The following is an 18,252-nucleotide window of genomic DNA, read 5'->3' as shown; positions in this document are numbered from 1 at the left end:
AGGCAGGAGGCTCCATCCTTACTCCGCTTGCTCTTGTCCTTATGGAGAAGCTGCCGCAGCTCCTGCTCCTGCTGGCCAGCCTGCGACTGGGGCACCGGCGTGTCCATCGGGAGCTGTGGGCAGGGCCGGCCGCCCAGGAAGGGGGGCAAGGAGTTGAAGATTGAGCCGAGGGTCTGGGGAGGCTGAAGGCGGGGGGGCTGAGCTCGAGGCCACCGCGGGTCGGGGGAGCTGGGACTTTACCCTCATGGACTCTGCTGAGCGCTGCGGCAGGCCCGCGAAGAACAGGTGATGGTGCAGGCGCTGCGGGTGCTGCAGGGCCAACAGCGCGGGCTCTGGCGGGGGCTCCACGGGGGGCCGCTGGCCCACCCGCAGGTCCATGGGCTGGGGCTGAGGGCCTGGCGTGTCTGCACGGGGCCTGGGGTGGCCTGGGGGCACACAGAGAGGGGGCGCAGTCAGGGCCTCCCTGGCCTCCTGCAGGCTCCCTTGGCCACAGCGAAACACTCTGCAAGGGGCCCTTCCTCACTTCTGTAACCATGGTCCCACGAGGTAGGTATTTCCAGCTTCGGCTCCATTTCACCCGGGCGGGGGAGGGGGGGTGTCATGGAACCACGCAGGGTTAGTCTACAGAGGCAGTGCCGGAACGGAGCCTCCTGACTTGAGCACTGTGCTTTCCCACTAAACGGTGTTGCCCCTCCGGGGCAGGGGCTGGGAGCTGGGAGGATTTAGGTGATGAGAAGATTTGGCCAGGATGCCCCCTAATGAACTGCACTCAAAGATAGCTATCCGACAGTCCCCTTTGTTCAGCCTCCAGCCCCAGAGGGGCTCTCCCAGTTGCCCCCCCTCCCACGCTCTCTCCTAGGCCAGAGGATAAAGAAGCAGAGCCTTGAGCCCACAGCCAGCCCTGGCCCACCACCCTAAGCCTGCACAGCCCTATCCACAGGGCACCTTCCTCGGCTCACTGGCCCCTATGCCCGTGGGGCCTGCTCCCGGCGCCCTCAGGCCAGCTCTGGGCCTGGCACTGTGAGGACGGCAGGCTCAGCCGCCTCTTTTCAAGTGTCCTCTGCAGCCACACCAGGAGTACCTGCCCAGGGCCGTGGGGGCAGGAGCTATTTATAACCAGCCACCAGACCAGGTCCTAGGCCCACACAGCCAGCTGGGCCAGGCTGGACTGAGCAGCTGGAGATGCTCAGGGGCAGAGTGTCTGCAGGGCCATCATCCTGGAGAAGGGGAAGCCGGTTTGGGGGGGCGGGGCAGCGGAGAACAGGGGCCCTAGGACAGAGCACACAATTGGGGAAAGCTTTCTGGAGAGGTCTCCTTCGGCTCAGCCAACAACGCTCGGCATCCCCCATCAGGGCAGCCAGAGGCTGAGGGGCGCTGGAAGGCACTGTGACAGCACCAGCTGGGGAGTCAGGGAACGCAGTCTCCAGGCCCAACTCAACCATCACTAACCATTACCTTTGATCTACGGCACACGTGCGGGCATGCCTGCAAAACCCTTTCACCCTGAAACCCCCATAGGCCCTCAGAGGTGGTTATTGCTATTCTATTATCCCAAATGTGGAAACTGAGGCTCAGGGGACGGGACCTCTCCAAAGCCACCCAGCGAGAGGCATGGTGAGCATGGGTTCTGGTTCTGCCGAGGCCAGTGCTCTGGCTCCATTTTCCCCTGGACTTTCAGGAAGTCAGCACCCCTCGTGGGGGTTTCTCACTGGACAGAGGAAGGTGGGCTTGCAGTAGGTTGCTGCTAAGGGGCATCTGCTCTAACGTTCTCTGCCCGTGAGAGAGAGACAAGAGGAGCCAGGCAGGGAGGTGCCCACCATGACTATCCAGATATTAAGAGACCGGAGGGGATGGCTGTGCATCCAGATGTGCCCTGCAGCAGGCAAGCATGGCCTCCATGCCCCCACCCCTGTTCAAGCATCCACTCGGGGAACCCAGATTCTCATTCAGCTTGAGTCTCCTGCCAGGAAGGGTCTCAGTCTTCCACATCTGGTGTCCTGGTTTCCCGGGGTGACTCCCCTGATGAGGTAAGAGGGACCTCAGAGAACCCCAGGCAGGCCACAGGACAAAGGGCTAGCTGCCTCAGCCTCACACAGGCGAGAGGCCCCGTCCACCCCCTCCAAGCACAGGGCTGCCCCCTGGCGGTACCATCCTCACCCCTCAGATTCTACTTTTCCAGATCCCGCCCCTTCTTTCAAGTCCCGCTGGAATCTTCCTTCTTCCCACCGCCCGTGTTCCTCCCTCCTCTGGATTCCAGTCACGTTGGTGGTTCGGCGCCCCCCAAGCCCAGTGCGGGCAGGGACCATCAGAGTCCAGCTCCAAGGGCAGGAATTTGTTTTGTTTTGTTTTTTTACTTCTCACTATCCCAGCACCTAGAATAGTACCTAGCACATGACAAGAACCCAATAAATGCTGGTTGAATCAATGAATACACCTCTGTCTCTGCCCCCCTAAAATGCCTAGGAAGGTGCCCTGGCACAGAGATGGGGTTCATCAATACTTCTTTTTCCAATTTCTGTATTTTTTTTGGAAATTACATGTCTAGGAGGACTACGTGACAACAGGTGTGAATTTAGTGTTTCTTGAATGAAGGGATGAACTTGGTCCGCTGTGCCCTCCTTTGGCACTGGTCACCTACTGCATTCTACTCTTGGTGAGTCCTGTCTCCCCAACCTGCCTGTAAGCTTCTGGACAACCAGGAGGGAGGCGAGAGGACACCCGGACTTCACTCCTCCCCGCCCTGCGTAACCTACAGGCATCAGACACCGGTAGGCCCTCCGTGGACGCGGGCTGAGGCTGAGGAGGGGTGGCCCTCAGCCCCTGCAGCCCCAGCCCCGTAGGCACATCCTAAACCAGAGCACGGCCAAACGGCAGAGGAGGCAAGGGGCGGGGAGAGGACCCAGGAGAGGGGTCCCTCCCGCCCCACCCAAGTGGCAAGAGGCATCTCTCCACCTGCGAGGGGTGCTGTGCCCACTTTGTGGGGCCAGTGTGAGGACTGAAGCCAACAAACAAGAAGCAGGCGCCCCGCCCAGAGCCTGATGTGAGACAGGGGCTGAGTATAGACGTTAGCGTCCTACTTGCCTTCCTGCTTCACCGCAGCCAACAAGAAGAGGAGCGTCCTGCCTTTTCTTTTCCTGTTGTGCTTCGCAGCCGTGGGGCCAGCCTAGATCCAGAGTTGCCTCCCCCACCCCTCTCCTCACCCCACCCTCACCTCAACTCCGCCCCCACCCCCAGGACCCCAACCTCCCAACCCCCCGGTCCATCAGCCAGCTCCCCGGCTTCTGTCGCCCCTCTGATGTCCTCCCCACCCTCAGCTTGCCCTCCCCACCTCGGGAGCCCTAGGGTCTCTTACCTGTGCCGGGGGGACTGGGGCAGCGGGCACCCGGGCTCACCTGGGTCCCATCTGTAGAGAGAAAAGAGGGGGCATGAAGGGGCTGCAGGGAAGGGGCGGGGAAAGGGTGACAGGGCCAGGCCAGGCGGGGAGGCCCCACTCTAGCTTGAGCACCCCTAAACCCGGCACCTGCATCAGAAGCTAACCAAAAAGCAAGGATTCCACCCCATTCCTTCTCTCAAATTCCCATGCTGAATGCGAACGCTCGCCAGCCCTCTCTTCCTTACCCAACTCAGCCAGTCAATCAGACACCCTGCCCTGCAGAGCCCAGTCCACAGCAGGCCCAAGGAGGCCCCAGTTCACCCAACGGTGCCTTCAGCCCTCCTGGATGTGCTCCGACACCATCCTCCTAGGGCCCGGGCTCCCAGAACCCAAAGGGAAAGAGAACTGGAGGGGAGGCAGCCAGAGGTGGGAGAGCATGGCCGGTGAGGCTGCCAGGAGGGAGATGGGGAGAAGCGGACCCAGAGAAGGGTAGCTGGGGGCTGCTCAGAGGCTTCCTGGGTGGGAGCAGATAGGAGCAGGTGGCAATGGGGAAGCTTCCACAGTTGGGGAGCGGCTGGGTCACGGCCTGAAGACCAAGTCAGAAATGGTGGGAGCTGTGAAGTAGCAGGTCTGGAGCACACAGCCAAGGCCCCCACGGTAGGAATCCCTTTCCTCCTGCCGCCCCAGCCCGGGTCCTGCAACCTCTGTGCCCCCACAGACAAGAACCTCGCAGCATTGTTTTTTTGTTTGTTTGTTTGTTTGTTTGTTTTAATAACCTGAAATAAAAGTCTTTGCTTTTGGAAAGGGTCGCTTCTCTCAGGCTCATAAGCCGAGCCCAGAGCGCCCCCACCCCGTTCAGAACCCATGAAACCCATGGTAGGGCCCGAGCTGGGCAGCAACAGAGGCACGAAGTTGCCCAGAGGCCCACTGGGGTAGGGAAAGACGGAGATGAATCTGAGGTCACCTGTCCCAGATGGACCCCTTTCCCTTCTGCTGTCCCCGCTCAGGGCCCAGGGGACAAGAGTCCAGGAGACTGGAAGGCCACGTGGAAGGGGCCCTGAGGGACACACAAAGACGTCCCTAGGCCAACCTTGGGGCAGAAGGGATATTTTCTGAAGAGCAACTGTTGGGCGCTGTTCTTTTGGGTCTGTGTTAAAGGGGCAGAAGCTAAAGAAAGGCGAACTCCCTGCAGGCAGGCATCACGGGAGGGGGCAGCTCTAGGCCCAGAGAGCCTCGGGCCGGCTGCCCTCACACACCAGTGCTCCATGCTCCAGCTGCTGACGTCGGGTAGGGAAGGGCGGCCCTACCTCCCCAAAGTCGGCGCAGCCCAGGCCCACGGGCTTCCTCATGAAGCTCACCCCGACCTCCCTCCCGCTCCCCGCCCCAGAGCACCCACTCTGCATCCGCCCCCTCAACACTCCACTAATCGTGGTCTCCATGGTGTCATTTGGAAGCTGCGCCCGTTTGCACCTACCACCTTGCTGCACGCATGCCAGGCTCCATCAGGAAGGAGTGACTCAAATGCCATGGTGCTCCCCGCGCACCCCCCCCCCCCGCCCCCTGGCTAGGATGTGGCATGAAGATTTCTCAAGCTCTGTGAGCCCCAAGGAACACTGGTGCGGCAGGCAGCATCCCCTCCCCAGGATGCGGTAACCCCCTCTCTAGGCTCTCTTAGGACCTCCTCTTTCTTCTGCTGGTCTCCCAAGAGAGGTTTCTGAACTGGGCTCCCAGGTATACTCCCAGAGGCTGAGTCAGGCCTGTGTGTCAGTCCGGGGCCTCCAGCCCCTGCCTAGTGGGAATTCTCCCCTACCTCCCCTCAGCCCCTGCCCGCGGGCTGGTCAGCAGCAATCACGCTTGGGAGCAGAGCCAAACCTTGCTCCCCTGGTAACCATGGAGTCAGGACACCATGCACTCTCTGGATAGGAGACAACCTAATGGCCCTGAACTCTGTAGTGTTTGTTACTGAGCCCAAAGGGATGTTTTGTGATGATGATCTATGATAGAAACTCTGTTCGGAAAAGCTGGGAGCAGGCACGCCTGTGTGTGTGCGGGTTGCCAACAGGGGCTACTTCCAGAAGCAATTCCTGGAAAAAGTTCTGCTTCTCCCCCAGTGCCCTGGTTCTGTGCTGACAGCCTTTAAGTTCAGAAGAGCCCAAAGCAACAAAGGTAAGACCTGTGCAACAGCTCCCCCGTGTCCCAGAGAGAGGAGAGGTGTCTAAGGGGACCCAGCTGCTGGCTGAACTAAAACCAGAAAGCGAACATTCTGCAAACCAGGCTTGGCCATGATCTGGGGGACAGTTCTTCTCATTGGCCCCTCTTGGGGTGCTGTTACCACTACTCTGGGACCAGACCAATAAAATCAGGAGTGAATGGACCTGAGGGCCTGAACCGTGCCTAGGCCTGGACCCTTCTCCACACAGCTCCCCGCCAGGGTGGAGAGCTCTCCATTTTGGAATCCTGGCTCCCTCCCTGATCTCTACCTTCGGAAGTCGCCACAGTCAGACTGAAGAGGTGGTTTACTTGGCACCGAGGCACCTGGGCCTACCAAGTTACCTTCCCAAGCCAGCGTACCTGACCTCACACAGAACCAAAGAGCCCCAGAAATACTGCCCCAGTGGGTCCACTGCAGCCCTCAGAAGCCCCCAGAGCAGACACGAAGGCCCCCCAAGCCCCTGTGCAAGCTGGTCTCCCACTCCTACTTTGTGGGCCTGGGCCTCACCTCCCCCACAGATGGGACTTGGCCCCAAGGCAGGCGCAAGGTGGCGGGAGACCTGAGCCCGGCCTGCTCACCTGCTCTCCCAGGTGTTTCAGGCCTTTTGTCAGGAAGAGGGCTTCCCTAGGAGCAGAAGCCCCCTGCCCACGCCTCTGATGTCTTTTCTGAGGCTGTCCCCACCTCCCTGATCTCCCAACCAGCTGTAGAGGAGTAGCAGGAAGGCCTGGGCCCCAGCGGGCAAGAGGAAAGAAGGCAACGGCAGGAGGCCAGGTCCCGGGTTCAGGGCTGGCTCCCTCCACACCCCACATTGCGGCTCTGGTTCTGTTTCCCTGACACAAGCAGGACAAAGCTTGACTCTGCATGGGGGCTGGCAGAGAAGATGAAAGCTGGGGCTGAAACGGCTTCAGGAAGATCCAAGAATAAATAAACACGAGAAAGAAAGAAATCACGGTTGCCAGGCCCTCCTGACACAGACTGAGCACTGAGCACCAAGGAGAGGCTCTTCTCTTCTCTCATTCCGGTCACAGAATCTGAGAACCTTAGGAGCTGATGGGGCTCGAGTGCCTATTCTGGCCAACCCTCTCACTTCAAGAGGAGGCAAGAGCGAGGGAAAGGGGCTAGGTCACGGTCCCCCAGCGGGGGAGCCGCCTGGCCAGGCCAGGGCAGGGGAAAGCCAAGAAGGCAATCCCAAATGCAGGCATCCAGTACTCCCATGTGAGGTCACTGCTCCAGGCCTTGAAGACATGGGCGTATGAACGAAATCGCTTCTCACTTTCAACGAGTTTCACATAGAGCCCACAATTTTTTAAAAAAATTAAAAAGTAGACGACTTGCAGATACTAAAAAGTTCAGAGTCTCGAAAAGTGTAAGACAAAAACTTTCTCAGTCATCCAACTCCCAAGAACTTCCCTAGAATCAACCCTTTTTCTAACGGTTTCTTATCTCTCCCTCACCTTCCAGAAATTCTCTTGCTCATTATTAATTCTATTGCTCATTATCTTGGCACAAAGCTGCTTATTGCTCAGATTTCTCCAGAACCCAGGGGGCTGCAAGCTGGCTAGAAACTCCTGCCACACAGAGTAATGGAAGCGAGGGTCCACAGCATAGAGGACGTTGGCTTTGAGGTCAGATGGACGTGGGTCCAAACTCTGGCTCCCCTGGTGACCCACAGGGAGAGCCAGGGACACAGTGTAACCTGGTCAAGCCTTGGCTGCCCCAAGGGGCAAGAATAACATGCACTTGGAAGAGATCATCTGAGATTAGCAACGCTGTGAGTGAAGCTCCTAGCACACGGTAGGTGCTCCCTCAATCGTCTCCATTACTACCATTTGTCCCTGAACTGGGCTGCGGCCTCCCTTCTGGCATATGCATTTCAGCGTCTGGTCCCAGCTGCACCCTCTCCTCTTCTGCCCCAGTGCATTTTCTCCCCGATGCATTCCCTGCCCCACCTCTTATGACGGTACTCCCTCCCTTTCTCTTCCATCGGAACTTTTGTAAACAAACACTTCACTGTGGGCCAGTTGTTCTGAGTGCCTTACATGTGCTAAGTCATCTCACCCTCACCAGAAGAGGCAGTTAGTTTTTATCCCCATTACATAGATCTGTAGACTGAGGCCCAGCGGGATTAAATAACTTGTCTCAAGTCCCATAACGTGGGAGTGGCTCAGCTGGGACTTGAGCCAGGCACCCGGGCTCCAGAATCCATGTTCTCAACCAATACCCTCCCCTGCTCCTCCCAGGCGCGTCTGCTCCCACAGGCCGGCAGGTAGGGAGCAAATGCAGGACTTGGCTCAGCACAGGGAAAGATGGAAAGAGCACCCAGCCCCGCAGAGACCAGTCTCAGCGGCAGATGCCAGGCCTGCTGGAGGTTAGAGAGCAAAAGCTGCCTATTTCATCTCCGGGTCCCCAGGAAGACTGTCCTGAAGAATCACTTATGGACAGCAACTGCTGACTTCGAAGATCCCAAGCAATGATTTCAGACTGCATGTGGGAGCAAGGGGCTGGTGACAGGTTGCGGTCTTGGAAGAGCATTGGCTTCATTCTCCCTGCTCTCCACTGCCTGCTACGTATGTCCCCTCTCTAGAAGCTCCCAAGTCCCTCTGAGACTCTCATTAGCGTCCCAAAGCAAGCTGGGCTGCTCGCAGGCAGAGGGGCTAGCTGCCCTTGGGGCAGAGGCCTGCCTCACAGGTGAGTGGCCTGGGCCACGGCCACCCAGACAAAGGCCCCCTGTCAGCCCAAGTTCGGGGGGGGGGGGGGGGGTGGCGACAGGGGGAGCAGCGAGGGGACTGAAGCCCTGCAGCTCGCACAGCCTGGATGGGAGGCCACAGGCCGGCTCTCCGCCCCTGCGGTGAGCATGCCCCTTGCCCCTTGCCTGGGGCCCTAGGGCAGCTATTTTTAGCTCTTGACACCTGGGTATTTTGCAGCCGCAGGATGTCCGGTTTGGAGTCTCTTTCTGGGAATCCCACATGCGGCTGTTGTAAACAGCCCCACGCAGCGGTGGCCCGAGCTGGGGGCCGGCACCCCTCCTTCTGCTGTTTGAGATGAATCAAACAGGAAGCAGATGTAACCATGGCAGCGGCAGCTCGCGCTCTCTGGGGGTGGGAAAGCGTCCTTCCTGGCTCCTTGCCCCCCAACCCAGGTCCTCTCCCCCGCCCCCCCCCCGGGCGCCCGTGGCCTCTCCTCCCAGCCAGGGACCCGCTGGACGCTGAGGCCCAGGGAACCAAGCCATCCCGAGTCGTGTGCAGCTGTCGGTGCCTGGGACTGGCACTCTCGGCGGAGCCTCGCCATCCTCTGGCAAAGAGAAACAGGGGCTCGTCCAAGCCCTGCCCACCTCCGGGGGCCTCCCAGACCACCACTCCGTCTTCCCTGCCTGTCCTCGGTAGAGGTGCAAAGGGGCAGGCAGAGAGCCTCTTGCTCAGGGTGGCTGGCCTCAGAGAGCCTGCATCCACTTCCTGTCACCCACCACCCTCTCCGGACAGCCAGGCCGGCCCTGAGCGCTAGGGAATTCCTGAGCCGGCACGTTTCCCCCCAACTCCCAGCCCCCTGGTCAGACTGCCCCAGGGTTTCTCAGGTCCTGAAAGCCCTCAAAGGCTAAGAGCCCACTTACCCTCACTCCCCTGCTCCAGGAGCTCCAATCCCTGAGATAGGAAGTTCACCATGGTATCTAACCACCATCTTTCCTATCGTAAGCAAAACATCCTGAGCAGTCAAGATGGGGGCCCCATCTGTAATGTGGGGAGAGGAGTGGAGGTTCCGTCAGCTTCTGCCTTTGTCTCTCCCCTCCCCCAGCCCCTGCTGCCCCACTTAGACCAGCTGCTCCCTCTTAGCAGCCAGCCCCAGACAGTCTTTCTCAAGGGCCAGCGCTTGCCCCAACAGGAAGCACAGTCCCCGCCCCGGGGCTGCCTCTCCGAGCCGCTCCTTCTCCCCTCCAAGGTCTCATATCCCTTCCCTCGCACTGCTCCTTGTTCCCTCGGCTTCTGGGCCCCCCTTAGCCAGGTCCTGCCTCCCACGTCCCCCAATCCCGCTCGCCCCCCACCCTCTGCCAACCGCATGAGCCACAAGATGTGCCTTCCCTGGCTCCTCCCACCTGTACCACCGGGAGGCCACTCAGCCCACTCCAGAGACTTGCCAGGGAGAAGTTCAAGCCATCAGATTAGTACTATTAATAATTAGTAACTTATAATTATTAACGAATGAGATTAGTGACAATCCACAACTCTGTACCAAATGCCCACTGTGTGCCTGTTACCGTGCTAAGCATCTTACTCGCACTATCTCACTTGGTCCTCGTCCTCGCAAAAACCGTCTGGTAGATGCTCCAAGCATCCTCCTTATACAAAGGGAGAAACTGAGGTGTGGGGTTTTTAAGAAGCTTGCAGAGGCCACATAGCTCGTAAGTGGGCTCCTGGGGCCCCAGGACCTAAGCTCACAATCGTGACCCTGGCACCCAGGTCCACCCACCTCCCCAGGTGGTGAGGTGAGGTCACCGAGGGGCCAGAGGACACAGTGAATCTCAGCATCTGAAGGCCTGGGTGTGCCCCCCAAGGGCGGTGTGTTCCCACAGCGCGCTAGTATTCCACCCAGAAAACATCCACGGCTACAAAAATAACAGCAGAGATAGTCATCTCCGCCTGTGTCCTTCACAGGCCTTTTGTCTCCAGGAGGCACTCCCAAACCCATCTTCACTTCCTTTTTCATCTTCTGTTTTCCCTGTTTTTTAAACATACATGTTACTATTTCATTGTTTCCTGTAAGCAGGCTCCAGCAGGATATAAGCAAACAAGCAACCCTCCCAGGGCTGCCAGGGAGGATCAGATGCTGTGTGCAGGCATTCTGGAAACTGTCAAGCACTGGAGAAAATGCAGGTTGCATAACCAGAGCAAGTCACCCATGGAGCAGATACTTGGGAGTGAATTCCCTTGGGAAGAGAAGCTCGCACTCCCTCCCTCTCCCCCCCCACCTCCTTCTCTCCCCCCAGGACTCAGACACACAGGCAGATCTTGGGCAGGTGGAAGAGACGGAGGCACCCCCAGTGCAGAAGAGAGCACCCTCCTTGAGGGCAGACTCCTGGGGACCAAGAACACAGCCAAAGACCATCAGTGCCCTTGGAGCTGGGGCAGGGGAAGGCAGAGGCCACTGTGGAGACCAGGGCCTGCTCCCAGGCCTGGGGGCATCACAGATAGAGGAGGCCATTACAGATACAGGAGGCCATTAATAGCAATAAGCTATGAATGCTGGCACTCATGGGTGCCACATTAATATTAATGACAGTAAGTACCCAGAGATCCCCCTCCTTTTGCCTATTATTTTTGGAAGATGGCAGAGGTCTGCTAGGCAGATTCTCCCGGTGACAGGATTCCCTTCTGCGGCCAGGGTTCTGCGGCTGCCCTTGGGATTTGGTGGGCCAGGGTTTTTCCGGACCACAAACGCAGCCAGCGTGTTCGCACAGCCTTCAGGGAACTCAGTAAACAGACGCATGGTCCCGGGTACTGATTTGGACAAACCAGCTGGGACGGACGATCTCTGACCAAGTGGGAATTCGATGAGATTAAAATTTACTGTTGTGGAAGGTGGCAAGCACTGAAAAACCAGCATGTGCAGTGTAATCTCATTTTCGTAAAAACTATGACCTAGAAAGGCATGTTGGGAAACAGGGAGATGCGAAGAGGTATTGTGGCAGTGGCCTCTGACCGCTGGGAGTGGAATGCTTCTCAATTTTTGAATTTTTGCTTGTCTGTGCTGTCTGATCATCTACAATGCACAAGAACTGCCTCTGTAATAATAAAACAGAATACATATGTATATGTACACACACACACACACACACACACACACACACACACACACACACCCCACGGATAAAGATGTCACAATGGGCCGCGAAGTCAAGGTTCAGCTTCTGGTTCCCACGAGAACTAAGACAGCAGGCTTTCGTGGACTCCATGCACCGTATTCTTGGATGCTGACAGCCTCTGAGGTTCTGCGTTATTTACAACCTCGCAACCCCTGCCTCTCCTCAATCACACAGAGGGCCTAGCACAGGGCTGGGCACCACATCAGGACTGACTTAATGAATGCCTGTAGGCTGAATAATGGTCATTTCCTGAAAGAAATGCCTCCTGCCTCTTCCAGGGCCACAGTGCTGGGAATACTCACTGCTGACATCACTGACCTTCCCAGCCCTCCTCTGCCTTATGCTCCTCTTAAGAGCTGCCAGGGAGGGGCTAAAATAAAGGTCACCCCAGCAGATACTGGTAAGGTACCCCACATGAGGCCCATCAGGGCGGCCCCATCCCAGACCCTTCCCCAGTGCCAGCTGGCTGGGAGGCCCTGAGGTCGGCTGGCAGCCTGCCTCGCTGGGGGAGCCCGGGGGCAGCAGACTACAAGAGAGAAGAAGGGGTCCACCCTGTGACTTCTGGCTGCAGACTCCTGCTATCCCAGGCCCTTATGGGTGGAGGAATCTGGAACAGTGAATTTGGCCTGGTTTTGTCTGTGAACTGGGGCTGGGCCCAGTTTCTGTTCTTCATGTCTTCAACGGTCCCTATCCCTGACCTTCAAAAATATGAACAATAACATCGATAATCATGAATATTCTGTGTGCACCGGCTTCATGCCAGGCTTGGCGCTGACATTATTTACTTTCATCTTTATAGCAGCTCCATGGGGCTGAAACTGTTGTTCTCTTTGGGTTACAGACATGGAGAAACTGAGGCACCGAGAGCCACGTGCCCGAGGTTACACTTAGCTGTCTGGAAGAGAAACAGGGACTCTGCCAAGGCCATCCCATCCCTCCCTCTGTGTCCTTACTGGAAGGCTCTGATGCCAGGCTTTGCAAGGGGCACAGGAGGGTCCAAAGGTGATAATTAACATCTGTAGGGTGCTTTAGAGTCCACCCCGTGTTTGCCTCCGCATCTGAGAAAATTCCCACTTGAAAGACTGGGAAACCAAGACTCAGGGCCCTTCCGCGGCTTCACACAGGGCCACCCGGAATCCAAGCCAGGTGTCTGGCCTCAGAAGGGTACGTTTCTTCTCACCCCCCCCCCCCCCCCCCCCGCCCATCCTACAATCCCGGTGGCCCAACTCTCGAGACGGCCCTCAAGGCCTGGAAGGGGGATGCACATCCTCTAGAACCACAGCGACGAGGCTGCTCTCAGCCCCTCGCCCCGGTGGGGGTGGGGGTGCAGGGCCGGCACCTCCTCAGCGTCTCCACCGTGACTCACTCCTGGGACCCAGGGGAAACACAGCCCTGCGCGGCGGGCAAACATTGCCCGCCTCCTGCCCCGCCTCCAGCTCCCCGCCTCCACATTTGCTAACCGAAACCCGGCTGCTGCTATTTTTAACCCTCCAGCTCCCCCTCGCTGGGGGCTCCCCCCTGCACCCCACCCCCACCCCCTGCCCCAACCGGGTGCCACCAGCCTGTCATTCTGAGAGCAGTTCTCCAACCTGAACGCCCCGGCGGCGCAGCGGATGCCCGGGCAGCTTTGTGGGGCAAACAAAACAGGACGGTTACAGCCCAGTTGCCGAATTCCCCCACCCCGGACTCTTTCCGAACCTGCGGCTCCCAGCCGGCCCCGCCTTTCCCAGCCTTCCTGGGAGCTGGAGAGGAGGCAGGAATGAGACTTCCTGGGCTGGGAGTGACAGCAGGAGCCAGCGCTGGGCTCCTTGGAACGGGCTCTGCAGGGAGCTGGGCTGTACTCCTGAGCGGGAATGGGGTAGTCCTCGCTCTTCCCAGGGCCGAGGCTCTCCCTGCAGGCCCAAGGTCTCTGACCACCAGGGTTTCCAATCCCTGCAGGCAACATGGGGGAAAATAGGAAGTGGGAAGGAGGCGGGGTAGGGATGGTGAGATTAGCCCTGTGCCCTCCTTACTAAAAGTCCCCTCCCCATCCTACTGCAGGGGTTATGGAGGGGCTGGGATTAAGCTTGGAAGTGGAGTCCAGGGGGCTTGGGCACTGAGCAGCCTAAAGGAGGCCCCGGGTAGAATGCCAGCCGAGGCAGTAGGGGGAGGGGGCAGAAGAGGGCTCTTCTCGTACTTGGGGGGGCTCCCCTGATGCTTCGGTCTCTAAGGAAAGGGCTGCAGCTCCCCGCAGCCTCAGCTCTATGTCCCCCAGGGAACACACCCCCCTCTCCCCCACTGCAGAAGAGGTTGGAGGTGAGAGGGTCTGAGGGCTCCTTGCCCGATGTGAAAGTTAGCCTCCTGAGAGGCAGAAGGGGTAGGACTGCAGGGGGACTAGCTGACGTCTGCCCCCTGGGCTGCGAGGCTCACCCAGTTTGGGAAGCAGACTCCAAGGGCCCAGGAGAGGCTCTGGGGCACCCAGCCAAAGGACTCCTTCACGCCTTCTCTCCTGCTGGGACCCCGGATCGGCCGGCCTCGGCTCTCTCCTTTGCCAGGTCTTCTCCGGCTCCTGCCCCAGAGCCTCTCTCTGGTCTGTCCTCTCTTCCAGGGCCAGGTCCTCTCTAAGTCTTGACCCTGTCCACAGTGGTTCCTGAGCCAGGCAAATAAATCCCCCGTGGCTACCGAGGCAGCCAGGCTGGACCCAGAGAGGAGGGACTTGGCACAGGAGTTCCCAGGTGGGGAGATGAGGAGGAAGGGGATGAGGCGGGAGGAAGGTGAGGCTGGAGCGGCAGGAATGGGGTGGTGCTTGAGAGCTGCTGGGGAGAGGCTGCTGCCTTCCCCACACCATGCCTGCGTCAGGCCCGGACTCAGCCTGGCACAGGGAAAAGGTTGCCGCTCCTCAGAGCAACGGAGCAGCCTCAGTTTCAGCCCTGTCCAGCTCCCCTTTCTCCTCTCCCCCTCAGCCAACCTCAGGGGGCCTGCTTGGGGAGCAGAGACCCTGCTACCTGCCATGCCAGGAAAGAGGCTCCAGTCCTCAGCCAGCACTCAGCCCAGGGCCCCCACCGGGAGCCAGGCAGTTCCCAAGCATGCTCAGAAGCGCTGAGGGCCCACTTCTGGTCTGGGGAGGTGAGAGAAGGCAGCAATGTCACTTTCTCAAGCAGGCCTCCCCTGGCCACCCTATCGAAGGAAGTCCGACCTTGCTATTCTCTATTGCTGCACCCAGTTCATTTCCTCCTTAGGGCTTATCACAGTGTGTAACTAGATATATACACTCATTTCTTTACTTGCCTACTTGTTTCTGTCTCCTCCACTAAAGTGGAAGTTCCCTGAGGTCAGAAGCTCTGCCTATGGGTTCACTGCGTATCTGTGCCTGGTGCCTGGCACACGGCAGGGCCAGTAAGCCTCCAATGAATGGATGACTAGCTGAATGACCGGCTCAGTAAATGGGGCCGACCGGCTCAGTAAATGGGGCCTCCCGGCTGCCAACATCACCTTTACAGTAGATGCTCAACAGTTCCAGGATTTCCTCAGGGGGGAGAAAGCAAGGATGTAACAGGAAGAGCAAGGTCAGGAAGCCTGGCACCCCGGGGGGAAAGGTCAAGGCCCAGTTAGTGTATACACCAGCCCCATCTGGCCCAGTGTGGACACGTGTACACATGCACACAGAGACGGTGCTTGGGTAGGTCCAGGACTGGTCTTGAAAGGGTTGAGTTTTCCTAGATCTTCCTCTTCATAGCCCTGTGTCCTTGGACAAACCACACACCTTTATGGGTCTCAGTCTTCTCAAAAGAAAAAAAACGAAAAGACTGGCCCCGATCAGTGGTCCTCAAACACGGCTTTGCACCAGAATCACCTGAAGCATGTATTATAATCCAGATTCCTAGGCCCCAACCCTGCAGATTCTGAGTTGGTCTGGAATGGGGCCCAAGGATCTTTATTTTTAACACCCTCCGAGGTGAAGCAAATGGTGCAGGAACTGGCACTGGAAGACAGTGCTTTTCAGCAAACATCTGGACTTCTATTAAAAAGCCACTCTTGGGGCGCCTGGGTGGCTCAGTCGTTAAGCGGCTGCCTTCGGCTCCGGTCATGATCCCAGGGTCCTGGGATCCAGCCCCGCATCAGGCTCCCTGCTCAGCGGGAAGCCTGCTTCTCCCTCTCCCACTCCCCCTGCTTGTGTTCCCTCTCTCGCTGTGTCTCTCTCTGTCAAATAAATAAAAAATTAAAAAAAAAAAAAAGCCACTCTTACACAGGTATACGTTCTCCCAAAACATGTCCATATATCCCACACAGAGCAATAAACTGCAAAGGTACACAACGATACGGGTGTCGTACATCTGTAGCACACGTGTGCATACTCTCCAAACACCCAACACAGAGCCACCACACGGGTCAAAAACTGCCACGGAAACACCACATGTACATACCGAGCCCAGGGGGCACACAAACAGACCCCCGCCACAAACCCAGGGTGCACACACACTCATCACATGGTGACCCCCACTAAACAGACGCTCCCCTGAATGTATTTTGCCTCTGGGAACTGGTCCAGGACCAAAGGTGCTATGCTCTGCTGATGAAAACATCCCTCCCGCCTCCGCCACCCCCACCCAGCCCCCGTGCGCCAGGCAGCAGGCTGTCCACCTTCCCCTGGTAGAGGGCGGGCTGCTGGAGGACGACAGTGGAGAGATGGAATGAGGGGAGATAGAGTCCTCCCCAAAGTCCAGCAGACCCTCCTCTTCCCCTGCCCGCCCCCCACCCCCCACCCAGGAGATTCAAGAGGGCCTACACCCAGGTACCACCCCCATCAGTACTCGCTCAAACCACTTGCCTGGATTCCCAGGCCCTGGTCCTCAGGAGCCAAAAGGGCTAGGGAGGTGGCCCGATCTAAGGACTCCTCCTAATACTTAGGCTTCTAAGGAAAGGGCTGTCTGGGGGCACCTTCCTGCGGCCCGAAGGCCAGGGTCCCCCGGGGAAGGTTACCACAGAAACAGGGGGGAAATAGCACAGGGAAACACAATAGCCGGCAGGGTCACCTGCTGACCAGGCTTCCTGCTGTGTTGCCCACCACTACCCCCCCCCCCACACACACACCATCTCGTTGCCCTCGTGGCCTCCTTCTCTGGCCTCAGCTTGGGCCTCCTCACCAGTGCTCTTCCTCCTGCCTCCCCTGGCTTGGGGGAAGCAGCCTTAGACAGAAAGTGCCCCTCTGTGGTTCTAAACAACATCAGGGATGGCCCAGAGCTGAGCCCCCCACTCCTAATCCTACCAACGCCCCCACCACAGGAAATCAAAGCTTCCTGCCCCAGAGGAAGTGCCCCATCTAGTGAACAAATCCAACACACACAAATGCATAGTCCTGGACAGATGCCCTTCCCCCCAGCTCCCAGGCCTTACTCTGGCCCCTGCTTCTAGCAATACCTCCCGGCCAGTCTTAAGTCTGACTAAGGACAGGCCAGAGCCAACGTGTGAAAGGTGGGCATGGGCAGGACCTCAGCCACGCCAGAGGAGGGGAAGGCCAGGGGAATGGGCACCAGCAGAGTTAGAGGGTCTGGTTCTGGCCCCACTCAGCCTACCATTCCCTGGCTGGGTGACCCTGAACCTTGCCTTAGCTCATCTTCTTTCGGGCCCCCGCAACTTCAAAATTACTAGCTCTTAATGAAAGGCCCGGAGAAAGACAACAGGAGGCTGGGGTTACACCAGCTTCTGCCTTCCAGGTCCTTGGGCCAAGATGCCTACAACTATAGGAGGGTCCCCAACCCCATCACACATGCGTTCATCACTCCCAAGTGTTTTAAATGAGGATTGGGGAGAGAATGGAGAAAGAAAGAGTTCCAAACGCTCATTCCCAGAAGCCATCACGGACGAAAGCTGGGGTCTGTCCAGCATCCCTGAAGGAAGTTGGGGGCAGCATGATAGCCCCTATAGTGGACGCCGGTCCATTTCTTTCGAGTCAACCTCTCTTCCTCTGTGCTCTGGGAAGTGCACCTGAAATGTTGTCCCCATTTTATTGAGGGGGAAACTGAGCTTCAGTGTCAAAGCAGAGTGACCAGTTTAGATTCTTGGGAAGGTCAATGCAAGACCCAAATGCAACCTTGCCAGCTTCAGGATCCCAGCTTAAGACCAAGTGGCCAGAGAAACACCCACCCAGGGGCCGAAGCAAAGAACACAGAGGCCTCAGGAGAACACTGCCCCAGGGCCATTCTACATGTAACACCAAGAGGCAGCTCTGAGCCTGTCCCTCCTGGGTGGAGGAACATCAGGGGACTAAAGGCAGGGAAGGAGGCCTGGTATGTCGTCCAGAGCCGGTTCCAGTCTAGGTTCACCGGGTACAACACAGTGACTGCTTTGTACCTTAGTTTCCCTCTAAAGTGACTACAGAAGAAGAAGAAAATCACTTACAAACTGAGGTGGATAGAGGGAACACAGAGCAGAGAGTAAGGAGGATGAGCTGATAAGCAATGAGGAGCTGAGAGTGGTTTGCAGAAGCCAGAAAAGGAGCCTGGGAAGTGTAAGAGGGCTGGGGTGAGGAGTGAGAAGTGTGTGTGGCAGCCAAACCACTTTAGGGACCTGGCCTATGGGGTCCTTGTTGGGGAGATATGGGCTGCCAAAATACCCCTTTAGGGGGTAGGGAACTAAGTCACAGTCTCCTTTCCTTCAGCCCAGTGGCTGGGCAGTGGTCTTGAGGAAGGTCCCCATGGGTCCTGCTGCAAGTCTCGGAAACAGGCTGATGAGTCCAGATGTTAAGGGCCAATGTCTCATTCTCAACCTAAAAACTGGCAGGCAGAGCTGGGCCTCAAGCAGATGTTGACTCTGGGTGTGGGGAGGGATGGGCAG

At 58.0% G+C, this 18,252-nt stretch overlaps 1 protein-coding gene across 4 annotated transcripts in view; it reads right to left on the bottom strand.

The window, feature by feature from the left end:
- HDAC7 (histone deacetylase 7) overlaps positions 1 to 18,252 on the bottom strand; it is a 35,727-nt gene that overhangs the window by 16,294 nt on the left and 1,181 nt on the right. For 2 of the 4 annotated variants that reach the window (XM_027592833.2, XM_027592835.2), the window contains exons 2-4: positions 3,353 to 3,403; positions 241 to 425; positions 23 to 113 (exon numbers count right to left, since the gene is read on the bottom strand). In XM_027592833.2, coding sequence (XP_027448634.1) covers positions 23 to 113; positions 241 to 425; positions 3,353 to 3,403 — 327 coding nt within the window. Of the gene's footprint in view, positions 1 to 22; positions 114 to 240; positions 426 to 3,352; positions 3,404 to 9,192; positions 9,522 to 18,252 lie in introns of those variants that run through there. The other 2 variants (XM_027592832.2, XM_027592834.2) reach the window with 2 other exon arrangements.

This window comes from Zalophus californianus, chromosome 9 (assembly GCF_009762305.2).
Source record: "Zalophus californianus isolate mZalCal1 chromosome 9, mZalCal1.pri.v2, whole genome shotgun sequence".
Classification (NCBI taxonomy): Eukaryota; Metazoa; Chordata; class Mammalia; order Carnivora; family Otariidae; genus Zalophus; species Zalophus californianus.
Note: the sequence above shows the minus strand (reverse complement) of the source record. Positions and strands in the feature narration are given on the sequence as shown.